Consider the following 24,628-nt stretch of genomic DNA (forward strand, 5'->3'; position numbering starts at 1 on the left):
TACTGCGAGCTTTTATCTTTTCCCTCCGGCTGGAAATGGTAACATAGGAGCAAAGTACCGTGGGGACTGTAGTAGTCCTTCTCTTCTGAGAACCAGGTATATCCACTACATGACGTTATGATGTGGAATACCAATAACCGAAAATCACAAAACCATGACACCCTGCCAATAACTTCTATACTGTTTCTGAGCTGTGCGTAGAGAGGAATATGTAAATTACTGCCCAGTTGTTGAAGAAAACAAAGACAAGCATCAGTTCAGGGAGAAAAGTACCATTTCTGACTTGCTGACGGTAGGAAGCTTCACTTGCTGGTATTTCTAAGGACTTCGTGGAAGGTCAAGCTTCTGAGCAAGCAGAAAACAGATGTCCTTGACAATGACTCACGTAAACTAAAAGGAAAAATATTCCAAGTGCTTAGATGTTTGCACTTGTCACTGGCCTATCTGTGTTCAAAGAAATATGAAGACTTATCTAGGAAACCAACTTCTCCAACAGGACATAGGGCATGTGATGGAGAATCAGAAACTAGATGAGAAGTCTGCGAGCAAGCCAAGGGACCACTGTTACGTCAGGGATTTACCCAGGGGCTGTGCCCAGGTTTGGTATCTGGCAAGTGAAGTATAGGAAGTTCTAGAAAGGTGTTAAAATTGCTAGAATCTGAGGTTACAATGTCTCAGAGCCAACACAGCAGCACAGAACAACTGCCAGCACCAACTACAGATCCAAGAGGCCCTCAAACGCACAGCTGAATTGAATCACGCATCTGGAGAAAAACTGAGAAATGTTGGATCCAACTGCCTGAGTGCAGAGACATAGCTTCTATATATTTCAGAAGAACCAATTGATCAGAGGAAAAACAAATGCTGCCTTTGCATCATATTGGAAGTTGAGAAGGCAGCCAGTAGTTGGTAGGAGCAGAAAGCACTGCCAGTTTCCTGACTAGCTCCCTGCAAAGTAAGACAAACAGGGATGACGGATGATGATGTCCCTATCACAGAGCAGTAGTCTTTGCTACACAAATCATGTTATTTTCTGTTTAGAGGAGGAAGTGTAGTTGTATCATTACAAGAATTGCTGACAGCTTCAGTTATTAATGGTCCCAAAAGTGTCTTCTGCCATCTATGATGGGCAGAAGATAGTGATCTGCAGGCAGTTAGTGATCTGCACCGAAGTTAGTTTTCCTGACTATTACTTAATGAAAAGGCAGATTTTTCTGAAGATCAAATCTATGTTTCTCGGTGGCTCTTAAAAATGCTCTTGATACAGAACACCTGCTTTGGAAAGTACAATAGTTTCACCTGGGAGAGCTGCTGTGCTAGTGAGCAAAGACAGTTTGACTTAATGAATAATGTGTTTTCATTACAATTAAGTTTGACGGGAACTGACTTTGATATCACTACACAAACAAGAACAAGGCTCCTTTGGCACCTTCAGAGGAACAGCCCAGTGTTGAGGAATCGTGGTCCTCTGTGCCAGGCTACAGCCTCTCTTCATTTCAACTTAGTGTTTGTCCAGGAAACCTGACGTCCGCGTAACCGCAAATGGATGTGCTGGGAGACAGCAGGGCTGCTCTCCACTCAGCCTTCACTCCATGGGCTTGTCCACTACAGCTTTTGCTAGAATTGCAGTTTAGACTGTGCTGGGGTTAAATGCTTTCATTAATTTTCTTTATTTTTGCTACTTCAGGGTTCTTTTTTTTTTTTTTTTTCTAGAAGAATATGTTAGACATCCAAGCTGGAGCTAAGAGAGCAGTCCCAGATTTCCTGCAGCAGCCATCCAGACATTTCAAAGACTCAACTTGAAAACTGATCAAAAAACCCCAGAGCAAGCAGAAAGATGACTTGGATTTCTTGATAAATCTATAGAACCCAAGTGGCGCAGAGCTTGATGGCTGCTTCGAGCATTTCTGCAAGCACAATGGAAGAGGCAAGCATGGAGAGGACTGAATTTCACTGACAGGTCAGGTACCAGCAGAGGTGGCTTTGCTGGCAGGCTAGTTAGGGCTCCAATTTATCCAACATAATGAACACACTTTCTCTTTCCATTCTAAACCGAAATTAGAATCTGCCCCTGAATAGAAAAGTTGCTTGGTCCTCTAATTTACAGTCTGCTAAATACACAAAACGTATTAAGCTTCATAATGTTTGTACTGAGGGTCTAATCATACTAAAAATTGTGTCTTTATAGAAACCTTCAGGCGCAACATTGCAAACTGATGGCTGGATTTGCACCTGCTTTGGCTGCTCTCAGAGCTAGCATTAAAGAAACTCACTTTGGAACAGAAATAAATGATGTCAAACCTTTCTTAAATGAAAGAAATGGAGGGTTTTGAAAGTATAGATGAAGCAAATTGGCCAGAATTTTTGTTTTTTCAACCTTCTGAAATAAATAAAGCAAATAAAAATATTTTCCACTCTTTGTTTATGAGGGAAAGCTAAAAACATCACTGTAAGGTCAATTACAGTACACAAAAGTGAATTATTGACAGCGCAGGAAATCCTGCCGTCAGTTACTGCAGACTGCTCTCAAAACGGACCCTTCATTGAATTACATTATGCTAATTAATTTTCAAAGAAAATTTAGGGTGGTAACACTCTGAAAAAATAAAAGTAGGCAAAAAAGTTCCTATCCTGAGATGCACTTGACCCTGGCAAGAGCACAAAATGACCAAGGTGAAGTGTGGGGAGGAAAGACAGCCCAGCCAGCCAAGTTGCCTTATGGAAGCTCAGTCTATGACTCTACGGCTGCATTTGTCTACCATATTATTTTAATCACACGTAATTACCAAGAAACAAAAGCAAGTCATGGCAGGGGAAGTACTGGAATAAAGAAATAATTAAAAGCATCCAGGGATTTCTATTAAGACCTGATTTAGGAGAGTTGTTTTTTAAATTTTTATTAATGCCAAGCTAGAACATAATTTAATCCAACAAAGCTCAGCTTTTATAGAGGCAATTATCCTACTGGATTAATATTATGGTAAAAAAAAAAATCAATACTTGTATTTAATCTCTTCTAGAGCTGCATTAGTTTAACGGTGCTCATGCTCTGTTCATTCTAGTGGACGGATCCCACTCTCTGCTCGAAGCCTCATCTCAGGGCCTCAGCAGCGCAGCGATCTCAGCCTAGCCATATCCACCCCAGGTGTGTTCAGCTCTTGTATCGGTGCACTACTATGGATTTTCAGCAGTGTCAGCCCAGAACAGCACTGGTGTAATAAGGCGGAGAATCAATCTCTCTCTTTTATTCCTGTCTCAGCACTCACCTGGAACCTCACAGGCACAAAACAGAAAGCTAATGGTTTCCTCGTGAGACAAAAAAAGGTGAAATGACGCTGTCAAGCTACTGCTTTGCCAAAGGTTACCCCTTAAAAGCATCAGAAATAAAGGAGGAGATCAAACTAGTGCATATTCTCATTCGTTTACATAAGGGAACTTTCAGAATAAAGCTGGCTGCAGAATACTCGGAAAGAAATCACCGGAAGGCAGATTTGTTCACTGTTCTCATCTCATGGTCCTTTTGCACCCAGAATTCCCATTAACTTGTGCATTTGAAACACAGACAAGGTTCTACACAAATTTGCCCAGGCATCCTAAATGTATTTGCATTTAGGTACCAGAATAAAAATCAGTCAGGTACTGAATATTTCTCTTAAAGAAGACTTTGAAAATACAATCCAAACTCTCTTTTAGATATTATGTTTGAAATTTAGGGGCTGTACTTGGAAAGAGGAAGGTTTGAGGGGCAATTTAGGACTGTTACTACTTGCAGGTAGATAGGAATCACCCTTTTCATCCATCCATCCATCCATCCATCCATCCATCCATCCATCCATCCATCCATCCATCCATCCATCATGAACCCATCTGTCCACCCATCCATTCAAGTATCAAATGAAAGAATGGTTGCTGTTCAAAGCAGGTTGCTAGCTGATGGCCAGAAATCTTCCCCACCCCGTGTCATTCCTAAATTGTCCATTTATAGGGGTATTAAACCATTTTCTGCAGCTTCTGGTCTTGGCTACTGTCAAAGGAAACAACTGAGCAACTCCAGATGAACCATTGCCCAGATGTGCCACCACAATTTGCGTGTTCCTACACATTTCTGTATTTAACTGAATTTTGATTTCAGCTAAAAGACATACTTTACAAAAACAACTCTTAGAAGCAGTGGAAGAAAGAGAAGACAGTAATTTCCCCAGAATGTTTTGCAACAATTACAATTAAAGTAGAATATCAAGGGCTTTGCCTCCAAATGGTTTTAGTAAGAGCCATACTATACAGCATCATCTCATGTCAGGCATTAGGAACTCACAACCAATTGCACTAGATTTGGGAGAAAAGTTTTATGCCCATTCAGTTGCTCTGAGAGTGCACTGTGACAAACGCTCTGTCATGGTTTTATGATTTTCGGTTATTGGTATTCCACATCATAACGTCATGTAGTATATGTACCTGGTTCTCAGAAGAGAAGGACTACTACATTCCCCAGGGGACTTTGCTCCTCTGTTACCATCTCTGGTCAGAGGGAAAGATAAAAAGTCACAGATCACGAGACCTTTGTCTTTTCCGCCCGTCTCTCGTCCTGGCAGCATCTCATTCCCCAGCTGTCTTATCGTCAGTAGTAGAGTAAGGCCTACCTTGATTTTGGGACATTCTCTTTCATTGTATTGGATTTATCAGCTTAAATTGTAATTATATTGTACTATAGTGTGTTGTTTTGCATTCCGATATCTTATTTAGTAAATTAGTTTGTTTCTCCTCAGATTGTTGCCGCTGTTTTGTTCTCAGGCCCATCTCCCTACCCTTTTTCCCTTTTCCCTTTCCCGGGGCGTGGGTCTGTGGGTCCCCCTTCCATTAGTCACGGAACCGGGCCGAATGCCTGTAAACCGCTGACACCCTCTAAAAGGTTAACCTGGACTGCAGTACTTCTTAATAGTAAAGAAAGCACTGAGTATAAAGCCGGGATGAATGCTAACTTAGCGAGGCTGATAGTGCCAAAAGAGTTTCTATCAGGAACAACGAAAAAATATCCCTGGGGTTTAAGCTAAAAAGGGCACTGGATGACTTCAGAAAAAGTAAAAACTTTTGATTTTAAATCCTCATAAAGCAAAGTCAAATTGAACCTGTCACCATAATCTGAATGGCAGTTTCATTTCAAATCCCTCAGAATCTATAATGTTCTGATTTTAAAGGTTAAATAAGCAACAGAAACACAGATTTGTTAACCCTTATTGCACCTCCTCCCAAACAGGTAAAGCTAAACCGACTATACTAGCTGGATGCCAAACTTAACGCAGAACTTGACAGCTAGTGGCTAGGACTAGCAGGAGGAGGAAGGAGCTCTGCCCAGCTTACAATGATGCTTTTTTCCCACTCATCCCAACTTTGCTGGCATCACTTTGCCAAGAGGGAGAAAGAGAGTTTTTGTCAGAGAACTCTTTAACATACATGAACAGATAAGGAAAGCATCTTGTTTCTATCTGCTGGTGTAGTCTGTCAGAATGAACAACTCTCATCCCAAAGCAACTTCCTTCTTCTATTTTACTAAAATGTTTTGTTCTACAACACACTGGGTAAGGTTATTTACAGATCTCTGATTACTTTTTTTTCTCGGAAAAGCCTGGGAGCTATTTCTCTCTTCCGTCCAGAAGAGGGAAGACTTATGCTAATTAAATCCACTTCTATCTGGGAAGGGGAACGTTATTCTGTACTAGTGTTTTCATTACGGCCATAGCAGCTCTCCTCTTCTTCACAAAGCAAGAAACACAAGTGACCTTTTCAATATATGATTTCCAGACAGAAGGATAAAAACAAAAGGACTTAGAAAGATACATGGGACATATGTAGACAGAGGAGACGTTTCACTGAAACTCAATTAAAGGTATTTGAATTTTCAGTGTATGAATATTTTCCATTAGCTTCCAATGAAGGAAAGTCTTCCAAGAAGCTACTGATATGGGCAAAGGAAAGCATGTGCTTCACAGTACTCACATAGATTTGGAACAGAATGACAAATGATTTATTATCTCTCTGGTTCTCTTATTAATTACTTCCCTGACAGCCTGTCACTCTTTCTCTCTTATCGATGTATCCACTCATTGGCATACAACCTATCTCTTTGATTTTTGCCTTCTCTAAATTTGCATAACTGGATGACAAAGTTCTGGAGATCTGACGACTTCACATCAATCATGGACTTGACCCATTTTCTTCTTTTGCAGAGAAAAGGTCATAAAAGAAGACGAATAATACAAAACTACTGTCTTCCAGCCCTAGGAAGGTAATTAAGCTTTTCTTGTAGTGTGTAGGTTCAACACGGCATTGATCCAAGACTGATGGGTTGGGCAACTGGCAGATCTCCAGTTCAGGGAGATTCACAATTTTTCTGTCAGTAAAGGAAGACAATTTGACTTGTCTAAATTTTTTTCCAGATGCTTTTTCTAATGAATGCATCAGGAATTGCAACACCTCACTGCGTAAAAATGTATGACCTCTGTAACAGACCTTCCAGCTCCAGCAGGAACGTGCTGAGTGGTTATGCACAAGTCCCAGTTAGATGGAGCTGCTTACCTGAAGTCCTAGGCAACTTCAGCATAAAAGACTAAAAACAGTATAAGTAACAAGAAGCCACAGACATAACAGAAGAGCCAAGAATGCTTCTCGGAGGGCTTGAATACCCCCCATTCCGACTGAGAACTGTAAGAAATATTTTAAGCTGGCTGAAATTGAAAAATCAAATTCTGAATAGATGCATGGGGATGGGAAAAGAAACACCATCGTGTATGGGATAGATAAGCACTTCACACCTGCTGCAGATATCCAGCAAAAAGAAAACGCATAACTATCCACATCATCTTGACAATGCAGGATAACATGCTAGGGGAATCCCAGTTTTTTCAAGCTCCATTAGGAATAAGTTGGAAATTTCATCACATTAAGCCTTCAGGATCCTGTAATTTGTTCAGAGTTAAGTCCCATGCTTGTCATTAGGGAAACACAGCCGCTGCACTAAAGGTTTCAGTTTTTTGTATAGAGGAAACAGGAGAAAATTTTCTGGATTTTGCAGCCAAGCTGACTGGAATAGGAATGTAGGCATGAGAAGTGAGTACAATTTCCACAAACAGGCAGGGAAGAAAAACGGTGTCAAGAGTCATAACCTGAACAAAAAGAGAAATCCTAGGGCCATGAAGGTGAGGAAGAAGTTTCATCATGCATTAGGAAGCCTTGCCAACTGCCTTGTGAGCACAGTGCCTTTGTGATTCAGCACACTGCTCTTAGTGAACTTCCTTTTGAAAAAGTCCTTCTGCCAAAGTAACTTATCTGTCCTTGAGGACACCCTTTCATTCTTACTGTTTTAAAAAAACATTTCCATTAGAAACACAAAATCAAGAAGCAAACGTTAAATAAGAGTTATTTACATCACAAGAACCAATTTCACATCATTTTAAATGTTCTGTCTTCATTATGTCTTATGTCCTGGCATTAAAGCTGTTAAATTAGGTTAGAATCTTGTCCGTTGACTGCAGAACTACTTATAATTTAATCTTCCTAATAATATTAAGTAGGAACCCTTCAAACTAAGAAAAGAATGATCTATTACCATTTCAAGCGTGTTTCCATGCAGGGGTGAGGATAACAATATAAACAAATTCTATAAAGTATGAGTAAGTATGAGTTTAAATAGGTTATTTAGTGAAACCTGAAAACAGAATCAGCACCTCATCGAAGATGTATGTTAGGCTTCTTAGGAGAATTCCGTATAATTTATTAGAGATGGAATCAAAAATGTTCAATAAAAGTGTAATGGGGTTCTGCAGAAATAATTCAGAAATCATGCTGTGGTGAACAGAGAATACTTTTTACTCTGTGTAACTGTAAAAGCAGAAAAATGGATAGAGAATTAAGGGGCAGTTACTTGGCATTGGCTCAGTGAAAGCAGGATGAGCTTTCCTGCTGTGGATCAGGAGCTGCAGGTTTCTGTGGATGCATTTACAAACTTCATAGAAAAATGAACGTTTATCTTCCTTGCATTCATTCTGGTGTTATCTATAAAGGAGAACTAAACGCAGTATACAGAGAAGTGTCTGCAGCCCAAAAAAGATTACATATTGAATATATCCACAATTTCCTCCACTATTTGCAATTACTTCCCCTTTTGTGTACTTAGCCCTACTGCCTGCAAACTCTTTAAAATATATGATATAAGCAAACATAAGTTCTTGTGAACACGCTTTTCCAACGTACAATGATACAACTCTTCCAAAACAAATTAGAAGAGCCTTTTTTTGGTACACTGCCTGCAAGGATCTTGCATGTGCAATAAACGCAACACGTTTTTTGGCCTTTTCAGAGGTTTCTATCCCAGGCTGCTTACAAGGAGGGAGTCACATGCGTTTAGAAGGCCAAAGTATGTCTGAATCACTACGCACCATATTAATAACTATTAAAATGAGCCAGGAGTTAGGATGAGTTATGGGCAGAAATTCCTGCATTAGCTGGTTCCAATAGTGACAGCTCACCAAGTAGGCAGTACAGTATACACAGTTACAGGAAATGAAATGTAGGTTTTAGTTTCTGTCTGGTGTCTCCGGAAGACTCACACTTAAAGTATACTAAAAAGCATCAGTTACCATTTCTGCTGGCCGTATACGTTTCCTCTCACTCGTAACAGAAAGCAAAGCAACAAAATCCACTGCATCACTTCAAGAAAGAAATTACACGTCTAAATGTACTTTGCATAAATGACTCCTAGCATGTTTGAAACTATAAATCAAATCCTTTGTTCATCTATTTCTATCCCCTTTTAATGTCTTATTTAATGATCTTGGCAATATATTTCTTTTCAACACAAGCTAAGAAACAGTGCAGTATTCATGAATATAAAAAGCGTTTTTGGCTTCACCAACAGCCCTAGGGGACCACAGCTGGGATAGCAGGAGGAGTGCATGTAATTGGGAGTGATACCTGCTCTCTTACGACCTCCAGTTTACTTGACAGAGCAGAGTTGTAAGATGAAGGTCTGGGATGATTTTTGAGGCCACAAAGATTCTAAAAGTCATTTTTATATTCCTTCTAATGGCACAAAAAAATGGGACAGCAACAATACTACTGCTATAAATGACTTTGTGAAGAATCTCTCCTGATCTTCACACCCCAGACTCTCTGTCACAGGTACAAGTCTAATGTTTTCATTCATCATCTCAGTGCAGATAAAAATGATCCATTCTTTGAGGAGCTTATTGTCTTTGGATTACTTCTTCTAAACATATAACCTTATCTATTCAAGGTGGATGCTTGGCTCAACCATGACCTTGTCAATCTCATTAAGTCTTGAACGAATTTTCTCAAATTTTCTTATCAATCAAGGTAATTGCTTCTTGCGAGAAATCCAATCTTCTGTTAACCACATCATTACCTGGTGATCGAAGTCCTCGTGCTCTCTGTAAGGTGGAATCACTCAAATCACCCACCAGAATAGATAAGCTTAAACCTACAAACAAATCTCCAGATGTCATTTCCATTTCAGCAGCAGCTATTCCCCAGTTTGTCAGATACCTTGAACTACTTTTAATAATTAAAAGTACTCTGACATCAGGCTTTCTAGAGCTACAAAAGATGACTCTATACTTGCAGAGGCCACGTTAGATGAGCAAAACATGAAAAGAAGGAAGAAAAACATTCTGGAAGAAGAGAATTTTAAGCAGGGAACCAAACAGTACAATATAGTATAGTAATTGCACATGCAACATCTTCACCTCCATTTTACTAATTTGTGGCTCTCTGGCCATACTAATTCAGGCCAGAGATCAAATACTTAACTTTGAAACACTGAAATACGCAAATGTAATGAAGAAGACTGTGAAGAACAGTTTGAGGAGGGCTGGGAGCAAGTAAGAAACTTGTTGTTCTGTTGATAAAGATCACAGTAAGAAAGATTTACGAAAGAGGTGCCCTACTTTCAGAGAGACTGCATGGGGTGTTCTACTGGCGCAAGCGCTCTCATGCTGTAGAGATTGGTGTCCTATGCTAATATTTTACGAATCAAAAATAATTATTTCATGCACAAAGATGGGCTAGTATTTCCAGTACCATCTAGTAAACAATACTTTTACCACCATTGTATCTCTGACCTCTATTTGCAACATCAGAGAGGAAAAAACACATTCATGTAGAAATCTGTCCCACACTCTCCCCTAATACGTAGGTAGTAAACCATCTCCCATTAAGTGGGAAGGAATGTCATCACCGACTTCAGGGCAGCCAAGATTCTTCCTGTTGGTCTGTTATAGAGAAGCTGATAGGAGATCTATCCAGATCCTGGAACAGAATAAGCAAATTTGTACTGCCATGTACATCAGAGCTGATTATGCACACAAACAAGTGTGCATGTTCCACAAATCCCTTAACTATTTGGCTTTATGTACATATATCATTTAATGTAAGAAAACACACAATCCAGCAAACCACATCCCCACTTGCCTTCAGATTCGCAGCTACACAAACACCAGTGCTCTCTGCAAAGGAGAGGCCCTGGCTGATGAAACCAATCCAACTTGGCTCTCTCAGGAAAACTTTAAACTTTCTCTCGTCTTGCATCCTGTTCCACACAACACAAGCAATTCATCACATTGCAGACCTTATTTTGCACTACAATATGTATTTCTCAGTCTGTTAAGCTGCAGGTTAATTTTCCTCCCATCTCAAGTCTGAGATGTTCTTGTTTCCTTCTGCTTTCAAACTTGTTAGCTTAATAGAATAGCCCAGATTGAATGCATGCGATGGAAAGATGCTTCTCAGTGGCTAAAATATCTTCAGCTAATATTTGATTAACATCAGTATTTTCCTTGACCACTACATGTCCAGAAGGACCACAACTAATTCATATTGTTTCTTAAAACTTAAAATCACATTAGGATGCACAGCTGCAACAGAAGCACACTTCCATGGGCCGTGTGTGCGAATCCACCACCTCGACCAATCCCTGATGCCCTGCAACAACCCGGCTATTTCCATTCTAAGCAAAGATATCCATAGCTTTAAGATAGAACAGATTTTGGGGCACTTGCAGATCACCCCTTGGATCCACACCAGGGATTTCCGCAGCTACAGTTGCATTTCTGCTCTTTCTTTCCCCACCCCCCAATAAACCCAACACTACGACTGAAACAGAATAATCACTTTTATGGAGGCTTTTGTAAAAAGATCACTAAGAAGAACTGAAAATACGTTATCACCAGAGAATAGCAGCTATCTGCCAGAGGAGTGAAGACCAAGAAAATGACTGTCATTGTGCTTTACAGTTCACCTCTTAGACAAACACAAGGAACACTGGAGCCCAAGGACAGGGGCAGTGCAGAGAAGTCAGTGCATGAGTGAGCTACACAAAGTCACCAGCAACTTTATTTTCCCTTTTACGTGACCTAAATCTTTCCTTCATATCTCCTGCTCTGGTCTCACAATGAAAATAAATGCTGGATTTTTGGATAGCCTGTACTTGTACAATGACTACATTTAAGCCTGAGAAAGATATTTGGCTGACTGCAAACTTTCTGAAGACACGCTTTGCATTCAAAATAGGACAAAGGCAAATGTGAGGTTTTCATGTTTTCTCAAGCAGAATTCTCCACAGTCGGCATGCCCTGCAGTCAGGACATGGTGGCTTTCCACTTACAAACTCCCAGGTAGCACCAGGGAAGCTGGGGAGACCTTGCAGGACATGTTTCAGTACTGCTAACTAGAACGGGTCAGTTACTAATGACAAACTTTGTGATAAAATGTTCCTCACTGAAGCTGGAGGCGAGCTGGGCCTCTGCAGGGTGTGAGCCAGAGAAGCGCTGCCTCAGGGCTCCATGCGGCCTACAGCAGCATGGCTCTCTGCTCCAGCCCACAAACAGACGGCAAGGAGCTTGGCCTTCCCAACCCCAGCTGGGCTGAGGTGAGCTCACGCAGCACGAGCCTCAGAAAGCTCACTCTGGGGTGCTGCATCCATTCTGATAGGCACCTTGCAAACCTACAGTAATGCAGCACCTCAGGAAATGACATTCCTATGCACTGAGAGCTTTATTTTATCATTTTTATTACTCAGTGTGTTGGTATTCCCCCAAGGAGCTCAATCAGTGATCAGGGCTCTTTTCAGCACCAAAACACATTTTTACATTATGAAAGTAGGTTCCCAGTAAACTGTCACACCATTACTATAGGCTAAGAACATACTGCTGACACTTCAAATTGCTAAGTTAACATCTTATTTTTTTCAAATAACTACTGCACTGCGTTTACAGATGCAGAATTATGCCTCTGCTCTATTATTCACAAATGCTGTTGCTCCTGATGTGAACATATCTTATACTAATTGAGTTTAAAGGTTACCCTTTAAAGGTACCCTTAAAGGCACCCTTCTGGACATAGAGGCTCTTGAAATCAGCAAAACAACGCAGCACATTTTTTAACAAGATTTCTTAAATCTTTATGGATGACAGACAGAAGTCAAGCATTAGAAATATTCAACTGAAATTTCTTCTTTTTTTTAATGCTTAATGTTCCTTGCCTATAGGTACGTAATTATGCATAAAGCTAATTCCAAGGTAAAAATAAATATAAAACTACTGTTAAAGAAATGATTGCTTCTCTGTTGCTCATGCATCATATAATTAATACCATGATGTGATCTAACATGTTAAGGAAATAAGAATTTGCCATCAGCAGACTGAAAGAAATTTGTTTATTAGTTTACTGTGATTCAATTTATGAGAATGTGCTTCATTGATCTTTGCAAAAGAACTTTAATTGGAAATGAATATCACAATCTATTTACCACACCACTAAACCCAGTCTGCTACAGCTCATTAAAACTACACCTGCTACTTAATTTTCCAATAAGAAAAAGCCTTGAATTAATACAATAAGGATCAGTTACAAAGTAGGCTCAGTAGACCACTGTTTTAATCATGGCGTTCCTTGCGTGTCCTAACAAAATTCTGGTAGGAGCTGATTGGGATTTTGCGTAGCATTTGCATCAGACCTTGAATTTAGTCACTGCGTATGTTGATTGCTACTTGCAAGATGCAAAGTCATTCCTCCTTTGCCTGAAAGATCTAAAATCCATATCAGCATACAGATTCAGAAGAGAGATTTGAACTCTTCTAGTCACTGATGTTCATGCCCTAAAGCAAGGGCAAAAAGGTCCAAGAGAGCCTACTCCATCTACCATGCAATCTCTGGAGTCTTAAATCTGGAGAGCAGAGTCACGTCTGTCTAGACAGGAGGACCAAGGAAGAAGGCTATAGGGTGTAACAGCCTCATGTCCTCATCCCTACATGTGACCAAGAGTCAGAGAAATCCTTAAGATTTTGGAATCTGGAAGCTGTATTATTTGTGGGTTTCCACCATTGCAGATGGACTAGAGGAGGATATACACAGTACCTAAATTACACATGTAGTGAATGCCTAGGTTGGGGTATGCAATGTAGACTTCCTCAGCTCCTTGGGGAAAACGCATTTCACCTCTAAGTGTGCAGGAGCCACTTTTCCCAAATATACTCATTCTGTCTGCCATCTTCTTCACTAGGTGGAGCAAGGGTCCCTTTTGGCTGGGTGACTGGGGATGCTGAATCACCTGGGTCCACACTGTGTGGTAACAATGCCCCAGGATAAGAGTCCCTCTCCTCCCCCCACCCCAGCTAAAAGACAGGGATAAAATAACAAAACACAGTCACTAGCAGGTTCAGCTGGCTTGATGCAGGCCTTCCCACACCACTCCTCTGAGCCACAGCACACCCTCAGGGCTCCATTCAGAGTTACGAGCACTTACAGTTTGTCTGAGAGGCTAAATACCGCCTGTCATTGTGTGGTGGCCCATGACTAAGTGCAAAGACAGGGCTGCTGGCTACCACAGCCAATACAACAGCAGGGTGGTAAAGCAGGGTGTGCAGGAGGAGGAGAAAGGCTGGCTCTCAGTGACTGCATCAGCGACCACTCTGACCTGCTGCAGCCAGCATTCCTCCTGCCCAAAGCATCAGTGGTGCCAGCAGCACAGCTTGCCAATGCAACATGAAGCATCCCGCCATGCAAAAGTGGTGCCCAGATACTGAACATATTCTGCATTAGAGATGAATGAAAAATTCATGGGGAATAACAAGAGATTGATTTTGAGACCTCCGATAATTTTTCACGACTGCTTCACTGGAGTCTTCACTATTCAACATACTGGTGAAAACAGCAACAAACTGGGCTAGGAAAGGGTGATCTTTCCCCCAGATAATTACCTCACTCACAAGTAGCTCCTCCTACTCCTCCTTTACTTGAGTCAGATATTTTTGTGCTTAAGATATAGTCTTAATTTACTAAAGTTCCTCAACAGTGAGCTTAGAAAAAAGGCACAGCTCTTCCTTATGTAGTATGTTTATCTTGATTACAAGAAACAAGCCTGCAGTGAAACACTGTACTCTCCTTCATAGAGCCATTTTCATTTTAACATTGTATCTAATTAATAGGATTCTTTTAACGTGATTCCCCTTTGCGTAATATTTTACAAGACTTTGAAAAATTAATTTACAGGTTATACTCGGAGTGCTCTAATTTTTCATTAAAGATGTGTGGTGAGGTCAACTTCTGACCCTGCATTTTGCAAAGAAGGAAGGCAGAACTACCTCAGGGTTATCACAGATGTATCACGTCAAGAAAACATGGTACGGAAAAGCCTCAGTGGGAACTTTGCCCTCCGGTTAGTCAGGCTGTCTCTGACAGAGTTTTTTCTTTCCCCTAGAAAACACCAATTTGTCAGAACTGAAACTGCTTCCATGAACAGAGAAACTCCAGACCTTGGGAAAATGCTTAGAAATGTTTAGCAACAACCAGAATGTCTCATTCTGACTTCTCTGGGATGAAACATATCAAGGGGTGGTTATCTCGAAGGGTGGTTTCTTTAAAACAACTTTTCATTTTGAAATTCAATAGAACCTTTGCTTCCAAAAAGGATGAATATAAAATAAAAAAGAACAGAGTTTGCAATTAAATATTTTGAAAATTTTAAAGACATGAATTTGCATTGATCACAAAATTTCCCCCCTGCATATTAATTTATGAAGATTGCCAAATCAGCTTTTGTCTCAGATGGGAATATCCTTATAGGAAGGAACAAATGTTTTCCATATAGGTCTCTTCTCTGTCCTAAGAGATAGGCGAGTATCGAGGCAGAAAAGGCATAAGGCGGAAGAGATGGCCAGACCCTACTGAATGCAGAAGGTGGAAAAGAAAGCCAGACCCTACAGAAGGCCACTGTCTGCTGGGGATGGCAGCAGCCCCGTGGGCTGAACACCGCACTGTGCTAATGCCTTGCCAAATCACAGATGAAGGAAAGCTCTTTAGGCAAGGCCCATTTTTTCTGACTTTCTGCATGAGCCTATGAGTTGGACCATTACATTAATTTTCCTGCACTTAAATTGCTCCCTACTGGCTTGTGAAAGTATGATTAATATTCTTTAGGAATCTGTTATTAATTCTTCATTACAGTGTAGTCACACAAAGGCAAGGGGAATATTATGTCTGGCTTGTTGCTCCTCACCAACCATTTCAATAAATATCTTAAGGAACAGAGGGTGTGCAGAGAATGAAGAGTACCGGGGACTGCTTACATCCTTACCCGGTGCAAAATAGATCACCAACTTGTCTGATTTAATAAAAAAATGGTACAGAGCAGAGTTAAATCATAGAGCTGGATGTTGAAAAGTACAGTACTGTGAACGTGTCTTAATATATTCAGCAGTGAGATGGATATGTATTACATACGTTATTTATTTTAGCTGCACAAAGGCAAAAAGGTGGCTTTTATATGCTATAGTGTTCTAATAAATATCTTGGCTCCAAAACAAAATTATGTATGGTATTAAAAATGAAGTACACCCAAAACACACGACCTGTAAATAACGAATATCCTATAGGGAGAAAAAGAGCTAAAAGAATTCACCAGTGAATAAATACAACACAGCATAATTACAGGCTCTTGTGTTTTTCAGCCAGGGTACAATCATGCAGTTTACTCAAAAGTCTTCTAATATCCTCTGGGTACATTCTACATTTACGAGAAAGCTTTCTGTTGAGAGCTCGCTCTCTTCCCTGCCTGGCCCTCCACACTCTTTAAATGCACTTTTGGGAAAAAGTCAGCACTTGAAAGGAGATGGAAGCAAATTCTTGGAGAAACAGTGGGCTTTTTGAAGTTCTAATTTTGTCCATTCACCATTTCTCAGACCCTCCCATGTGCAAATTCCACTGATGTTCACAGGTGGCTTTCGGGTGAGTCCGAGTGGCTTTGGATCACATCTTGTTTGCTAAGTATATCATTTTTTAGATATTAAGGAGGGGAGGAATATTAAGACCCTATGTATGCCGTAATCATGTTACTATTCATAGTGAAGACTATTTAGCAAAGTCAATCATTTTAAGATTTTAAGATCCTGTACTGCCATGGTAATCCAAGTACGTGTAATCACACACTGCCGCCTGTGCCCTTTTCCCCCATTACGTACTTCCAGGCAACACCACTACAGATAGAAACAGCCAGACACAGTGCTAACCCTTATGTATAACCTTCAAGGAGCAATAACTCGAAGTTATGTTACGTGTGGACTGCAGCACTGTGTGTTAATGCCAGCTTGTTAGGATTGCAGGCCTTCCACCACCAAGTCAGATGAGATATGCTGGTCTCATTATTTTATCCCTGAAGGTCACAACTATTCAACATAGACACTGGGAGTTGGGGGAATACATAAATATTTGTATTTAGCACCTTGGTTCTTCTCTTATTCTGAGACTTTTAGAAAAATTCATATTGGAAATCCAGTTAAAACGGAAATCAGAGAGATCTTTTATACAGATTATTTACCTTAAAGGGACCTAAATATAGTCTCATAAGTCCATCTGTCATTGATACAAATGGATTTGCCTCTTTCTTGCTTTGATCAATGAAAACATGGTATTTTGTAAGGCAGTTAAGCATTCCTAAGCTTTCCTAAGGAAAAAAAAATGGCCTGATACAGGTTGCATTTGCAAAGCACCAACCAGTGACAACGATAAAGTCTGACTGATTTGCTAAAGCATGAAATCAAAGCTTGCTTTGTTCAGAGGATTAGCACATTTTCTTTTGACTGTGCATTTATTACAAAAGGTTCACTTATTAAAAAAAATAAAAAGGGAGAATAAATCTACTGGGATCGAGATCATTAGGATATTAAGTTAAAACTAGGTTCACTCAACGGCCAATAGAAGTTAGTATTAAGATAATGTTTTAAAGCAGTCCCCAGATCTGAAAACAAACTGGATGTGGATCTGAATCAGCTCAAGAACCCTGCTGCTATCAGAGGGAAAGCTGAGCTCTACGAATGAAGGCAGACTGGCTGATCCCAGGTACGGGCTACAGACGGCACCAGCCTCAAGCTGAAATGGATGAAAACAGCTGGCTCCCCTGACACGAATTACACACGCTGGAGTAGATTAGGGAAGACACACATTGTAATGAGAAGTGATGCAAAGTGAGCACTTGTGTGATGACAATAAGAGGAGAACTCCTTCTCCCAAACCCACTCTCCAAGCCTTTCTTTCTCCCAGAGCCTCGGCACTCCTAAGAGCTCTCGATCACTCCTCTGCCAAGCGCTCGCTGTCTCATTTTCCTACCACTTATCATTTACCTGCTTCAGCTCCCCTTTCTTCCCTTAGCATCATATTAGAAGTTACTTCCCTCCCCTCCAGTTATCTCATCTTCAAGCCTGCCCTCCAGCCTCTACTCTCCTTGGGGGGAACGTGGTAAGCACGAGCAGTGTGCCAAGTGTAAGGTTTGTGCAGAAGCTGGCGCTGCTGCGCACTTCCCAGTGCAGTGCCCTGCAGCAATGCCAGCAGGTGGCACCAGGTCAGGGTGGAAGGGTGCACTGAGAAGGGACAAGACCCCGAGGTTTTTCTTCCACTCTCCTGCCACCACACACATAAGCCATGGAAGGAGAAGCTCAGGATGAAGCTTTGTAACATGAGTATCATTTAAGACGTACGTTGATCACTTCAGAACATGAAAGAAGTAGACTGCGGACTCAATCTTTGTTGTATGTCATTTTCAAAAATCCTTCATCTTCGCAAACATGTAAGAAAACTCCTACAGGATCACATGTCAAAGGCGAGGTACACCTTGCCCAACCTTAATCATCTACAGGTTCTCAGTTCAGATGACACTGCTGAGATATTTAAACTATTTCTGGATCAGCTGAATCACCATTCTGAAAATAACTCTCTCCAGAGACCACTAAGAGAGCAACTTCTAGATGCCTGCAGTCAGCTGAGATGGAGCCTTTCACAGACAGATGAACAAACTGTACAAATCAGGACGGGGTAATGGAACAGTTTAACTTTTTCCTAACTGAAGCAAGGTATTTGCCTATTATTTGCAAGCTACTGCCTTTGTTTAAGGATGTATTTAGACAATAAAAGTGTAACTTAAAAAGCAATTAGGAAAAAAACCTCATATAATTGTTTTGAAACACTGATGTTCAGTTGGCAAATTTTGGAGAAGCTGTTTTAGTTCAGAAGTGAAATAGTCATACAGATAAAGACACATCATTAGTACTGTTCTTACTCACAAGACGCATGGTTCACAGGAAAAAACTCCTTTTGCAATCGCTAACCAATTCTGTCTTAAATGACTGATCTGTGTGCCACAAAACAATCTGATCCCATTCAGTGTAACAGCCAAACCTGGCGGAGCAAAAACTTGAGAAAATGTACTCACAGCTGGCATGAAAATAGCAGAGAGATGCAACAATACAAATGAAGTAGCAGAGCTTTGATAAAAGAGCGCGGTGAACACAACTGAGGAACATCCTTTCACCAGATGGGTCTGCAAAAGTCTGCATTGACTTTCTCAATGGGGGTAAACTACACAGATTTTGACCTACTTCAGGAATGACTGAGGAATTCCACTTCATCCAGGATGGACACTAGAGAAGGTTATTTTTATCATTCAAATCTGCATGTGCTATAGAAAAAAGAATATGAAAATTCTGATTCAAAATCAAATCTATGCAGACAGAGTGGCTGTGAAAATTGTGATTCATACTGCATGGTCTGGGTGTGAAAAAATGTACCCTAATGATTCAAAGCAACTCCTATCAAAGCAGGCACATATTCCATTTGTAAAGGGCCAGATTTCAGTTACTTTTCTCACTGAATTATGAGTTTTCCTTTACAAAAAGCCCATCTAAAACCAATGAGTCTACTCTCAGACTGAAAGTACCACAGTCAGATCCAGTGCTCCTTATGTATTGATATAAGCACATCACAGACACCTGGTAATGACAGTCCCTAGTACCTGCAGCTATCTGGTATTGAAAAGTTGTCATCCTAAGAATGAGCATCAGTTGGATTACAGATCCTTGTTAATGACAGATTTGGACAACATGTCCAAGTGGAATTAGGTTTCCCATGAAATCAAAATAATTAAAAAAGCCATTAGCTTGCCTGGATTAAACATTAAGATGCCTTGATGGCTTATAACACATAGATTTACTGCGTATTTAAAACAAACTCCCAATGCAAAAAGAACCAAGTTCCAAACAAATTACCACCTCTCAGGGAAAGGTGTAGGAGCCTCTGCACACCTCTCAGTACCTCACCCAGCAGCGTTCACATCAGCAAACCTGACTGCAGCATATGTGATGCAAATGCACCATTACAACTCCCTGCTAAAGGACACATTGCTTTCCTTGCTTCAGGGGACACAACCAACCTTGAATTCAGAGGAAATACTTTGCAAAAATAAGGGAACTTCTATATATTGGTGTATGGCTCGTCAGTGATCTCACAGCAACACAGTCCACTGCAAGCTCCCACTTCCAGCTTGCCAGGCCCAACAAAGATGCATCTGATCACAGGATAATTGGGGATACACAATGCAGTTGAAGCAGAATTAACACCATTTTGCAAGTTCCTCATGCTACTTCATCAAATATGGAATATTGTGTACAGTGCAGTTTAACAGCTTAATCTGAAACGGAGCAGCTGGGAAGTCCAAGAAGAAGATGAAGGGAGCAAAGAAAAACGTAATGCAGCAGATCAAAAATGGGGTCTGAGTAAGGCTAAGACCAGTCTGGTAATGTATGCTACAAGAGTAAGCATGGAGTGAAAGACAAACATACGGGAAGATAATTCCGTACAAACTGACTCCTTACGATTAAACGTAACCTAAAAATTAAAAGGTTTCTAACTATCAAAAATGGGAAGTCTTCAAGCAGCCCTTCAGTAGAATTAGGAGGGGGCAAAAAACCCTCAAACTGCTTTCTGTAAGAGTATGCAATCTCATGTTCAAGTAAGAAAACCATCTGTAATAACTACACTGAGGATGACACTAGAAAATCCCTCTGTTTTAGGATGTAAATCGACTGTGGAATAATGGACTGCAGAAAAAGTCAGTTGGCTTTAGGTAATGAGTATATGAGCCTCATTCCCAACATGGCTGAAATCAGTGGTTTTCCAGTAATTTCAGTGGAATTTGAAACATATTGCACACACGTATGCTCAGCATTTCATTAAGTTTTCACTTATATGAATGTTTAGTTAGCTTTCAGTGACTGAAATTACTAGGCGTACTAGTATTCGCTTTGCCATCCAACCTTTTTAAAGGTCAGTACGTTAATGGATCTAACATTTAGATCTATTTTACTCTTCGCACATTCCTATTAGCTTCCACAGCGTAGCAATGGGAAGGACTGCTGCAAAGTTCCCGCGTGTGGTTAATTTATCTGTAGAAAGACTTAGAAAAACACACGATATAAAAAGTGTTTCATCTTGGGAGGAAGAGGAAATGGACACAGACATTATATGTACAGAAGATGGAAAGGCAAATAGAAAGGGAAAGACTTGAAATAGTAATGTCTTGGCAATAAATGCCAGCCTATGAGAATCTGAAGGCAATGAAAAGAAAAAGCAGATTAAAAAAGGTGCAAATAACATTATTTTGAATTGCTAAAGATATTGTTTTCTCTTTGGAGTAACAGTTTTATCATGCACATTAAAATGTATGATTTGCTTCATTAATCACACTCATTTCCCTTCTCGAGGTACGGATACGATCACACTGTATTTCACAGGACCAGTATAAAAAGGTTGAGCTTTTATTTTTTTTTTTCATTTGAGTGTTCAGTCTGATTACTGTGAAAATCATTTCCACCCTAAAAGAAGTTTAAATGCTTTGTATCTGAATGTGCAGGCTGCAATTGCCAGCAGCATCTTTTGCCTACCCGCAGTTTCAATTCCAAATTCCCTTTCCTGTCTCAGAAAAGAGAGATTTATTTCTAAACAGGCTATCAAGAATGAAAGATCTAGTTTTAGATTTTTGGACTCTGAGAGAGCTGCAGCGTAAGTTAAAAGGGAAAGAAGACAAGAGAAAGTGCTCTTTTGGAGTGATGTGGCACTTGGTTAAAACAACACCTATTAACAGAGTGATTAATGAGGACTGGAAAGGCAACATACTGGAGAAAGTGAATGGAACCAAACATTTCTGGATAGAAATGTATGAGGAAATTACTTACTGTATCATCCAAACAAAAAGAAATGATCTGTCATTTTAACGAAGAAACTCAGAAGGGCAAAGTTCAGCAATACTGTGGTTTAAATGCTGACGCCAAGATTCATTACATGAAATTCATTTAATACAAAGCAAGCTTCTCCTGAATATATGGGCAGAAAATGGCTCTGTGCAGCCAGCAAGGAGAAAAGGCAAGCAAGATCACATTAAAGAACAACCAATAGAAGAGCCGAAAAATTTTCAGAGATAAAATATGTTGGCGGAGGGTGGCCTGGAAAGGGAAGATGCTGTGCCTACCTGCATGATCTCTGGACGAAGAAGAGGCATGTCTTCACAATACTTTTTCAGTCACTATGTTAATCAACTCAGACAGAACTGCTTTTACAAAGGAAGACTAGTCTACAGGTATTTATCATTGCAAGTATTGCCTCAGTAGGAAATTACAGAAGACTCATTAAAAATATGCTCGTGGGCAGTTTCCTGGAAACTAAAAGAAAACAAGAAAAATCTTTAATGAAAAAAAGGCAAAATCATACAAAAGTAATAGAGGTCAGATTCACAGCTGGTATTAAGTGACAGTGATTTTTTGTCTTTGCAATGAGGATGCACTTGTTTGAAGCAGTTGCCCCACAATAACAGTAGCCTGCAGTTTTTAAAATCAGTTTATCACTTCTACATTCCTTCAGACCCTGGGAATGCCTTGTTTCTTCCCACTACACTCCCCATCCCTGGAGGTGTTGAAGGCCAGGTTGGATGGGGCCCTGGGCAATCTGATCTAGAACTTGATCCAGCAGCTGGCAGCCCTGCCTGTGGCAGGGGCGGGGGTGGAACCTGATGATCTTTGAGGTCTCCTCCAACCCAAGCTGTTATATGATTCTATGAAAAAGGAGAAGAAGAGAAAGGGAGTAAAAGTGGTCACCCCTATCAGTTTGTCCCATGGTTTGTTTCCCATCATCCAAGAAGAAGTCCATAACTGGACTTTGGATCTGGATCCGAACATTGGATCTGTAGGCCCTGGATTTGCACAAGCGGGACTGTACACTGAATAGAGGTTGCTCAGTATGCTCAAAGACTCATGAACCAGATCTTCATGAGTTATACAATAGCAGCCACACCTTTTAGTCACACAAACTTCAACTCTCCAGCAAGGAAAATGGCACAGAAAAATGTCTGCTGCTGGTTCTGGAAGTTAGATGAACTCCCTGGTGAACTCTAAAGCTACTAAATCAACAGGAATTGTTCACAGTAACAATTGCTTTTAATGAGTGTGCATCTTTGTAAACTGCAGCTAAGCTTAATATTAATTTCATTTTATGGAATTTGTTTTCTTCCCTCTGATAATTTGTGTGTGTGTTTACTCCACTAAAAGCTCTAGGTATTATATTTTTATTTGTATGTTAACTTAAATTGCTGCTTAAACAGAAAGGACAGGACTAGAACGATCATAAATGTGAACAGAGTCTACTCAAATATTCTCATCCTCTCTGCCACAATGGCATGTATGCACTTAAAACGTTTTCCTCATTAAACACAAAGTGTTGGAGCAATATAAAATGCTGCCAGCATGCTTCTAATGCATCGCTGCTTTGGAATAAAGCTTTCCATTCTGTTTGAGCTCGAGTGGCTAGGTTGCATGTGAATAATTTAAAAAGTACCAACAAAACAAATTTACCTATGTCTGCAGGACAACAAAACAAAACAAAACTGCAGCATAGCAGGCAAAGAGTAAAGAGAAACATCACCATCCAAACCCAAAGTAACACCGAAGTAGTAGCTGGATTGCAGCAATGCCAAATCACAGCTGATAATACAGCAGCCAGTGTGGGATAGTTCCCTCCCTACACCTACAGGCACGTAGCAGCACTGTTAGCATCCTTCCAAAGCATCCCGAGGCTGCAGCAGGCTCACCTCCACGTCTTTCATGAATTTTCATCCATTCTGCGACCATGTGAGCCCATCAGCCTGAAGTAAAGCCTGCTCTCTGCATTACAGCGTTTCTCTGTCCAATTGGTGTTACACAATACAGTGAGATGAAAGGCAGAAAACCAGCCTGGTCCTTCATCTCTCTCTCAAAAGCTGCTATATCTTTACCTTTCCCTGGAACCAAATATGAAGTTCTTAAAATAGCTGAGCCTCCCATGTAACAAAGGAAACACTCTTGAATTTTTATGCAACATGAACACTATCCAGCGAAACCGAGGTAGAGCACTTTCAGGCTTCACTTTGCGGAAAAAAAAAAGGTTGCTTGTTATCCAGTAGTGGCCACATTGTGTGAGCTCTTTGGTCAGGATATATGACAAGCAGTGTGAGCGCAATGAAGCAGCAGCCCAGCTCTCTGACAGGAGCACTCCTGCAGGAATATCTATCTGTTGGTGTTACTCCACTGGATGCACAAGCACAGCTGTCCCTGCGCAGAGCACCACGACAGCTCACACGAGCACTATTCACAGGTTTCTCTTTGCTGAGAAATATGTTGGGCTAAGGGAGTAATTCTCTGCTAGGAAGGAAATGAAGATATCAACTCAGAATTATAATATGGAAAAATAATCAATATTCTCCGTACCAGGCAGTCACACTAAATGCAGATGATGTGCACTATATGATCCCATTTACTGACTGTGAGAAGCTTGAAGGCATGCTGAATTCACTCCTCCGAATGGTCAGACATGGATTATTGTTATTGCTGCTTATTTTATGGCACACAAATAGTGAGCTGAGCACTTCAGAGAAAAGATAGAGTCCCCTTCTCCCAGAGCTGTGTTAATTCATGGACTGAAACCCAGCACTTTGGAGCTCTCCTTGCTCTCTTGCATGCTGTCTGGGTCTGGTTTTCACCATTTCCAAGAAACCAGAGAAGTGAAGGGGAATGGGAAGGAGTCACTTAGGTCGGTACAGCGTGAAGGCCTAAGGCAATTAACACTGCAGTCGGCATACAAAGCGCTGCACTCATCGCCCTAACAACCTGAGATATGCTAATTTATTTTAAAAAAAAAAAAACAAGGACATTTTCAGTTTGAACCTCAGAAGTTCAAGCACAAAACAATATTCAACTTTTGCAGAGTGTGT

The 24,628-nt window shown here is 40.6% G+C and overlaps 1 protein-coding gene across 6 annotated transcripts in view; it reads right to left on the minus strand.

Annotated features, from left to right (window-relative positions):
* Positions 1-24,628, minus strand: part of SPAG16 (sperm associated antigen 16) — a 387,166-nt gene that overhangs the window by 26,478 nt on the left and 336,060 nt on the right. The window contains exon 18 of one of the 6 annotated variants that reach the window (XM_021397844.1): positions 21,864-22,049. The exons of the other annotated variants lie outside the window; for them this stretch is intronic. Within the exon in view, the coding sequence (XP_021253519.1) occupies positions 22,003-22,049 (47 nt within the window). The 3' untranslated portion in view covers positions 21,864-22,002. Of the gene's footprint in view, positions 1-21,863; positions 22,050-24,628 lie in introns of those variants that run through there. 6 annotated transcript variants of the gene reach the window in all.

Source organism: Numida meleagris, chromosome 5 (assembly GCF_002078875.1).
Source record: "Numida meleagris isolate 19003 breed g44 Domestic line chromosome 5, NumMel1.0, whole genome shotgun sequence".
NCBI classification, from domain to species: Eukaryota; Metazoa; Chordata; class Aves; order Galliformes; family Numididae; genus Numida; species Numida meleagris.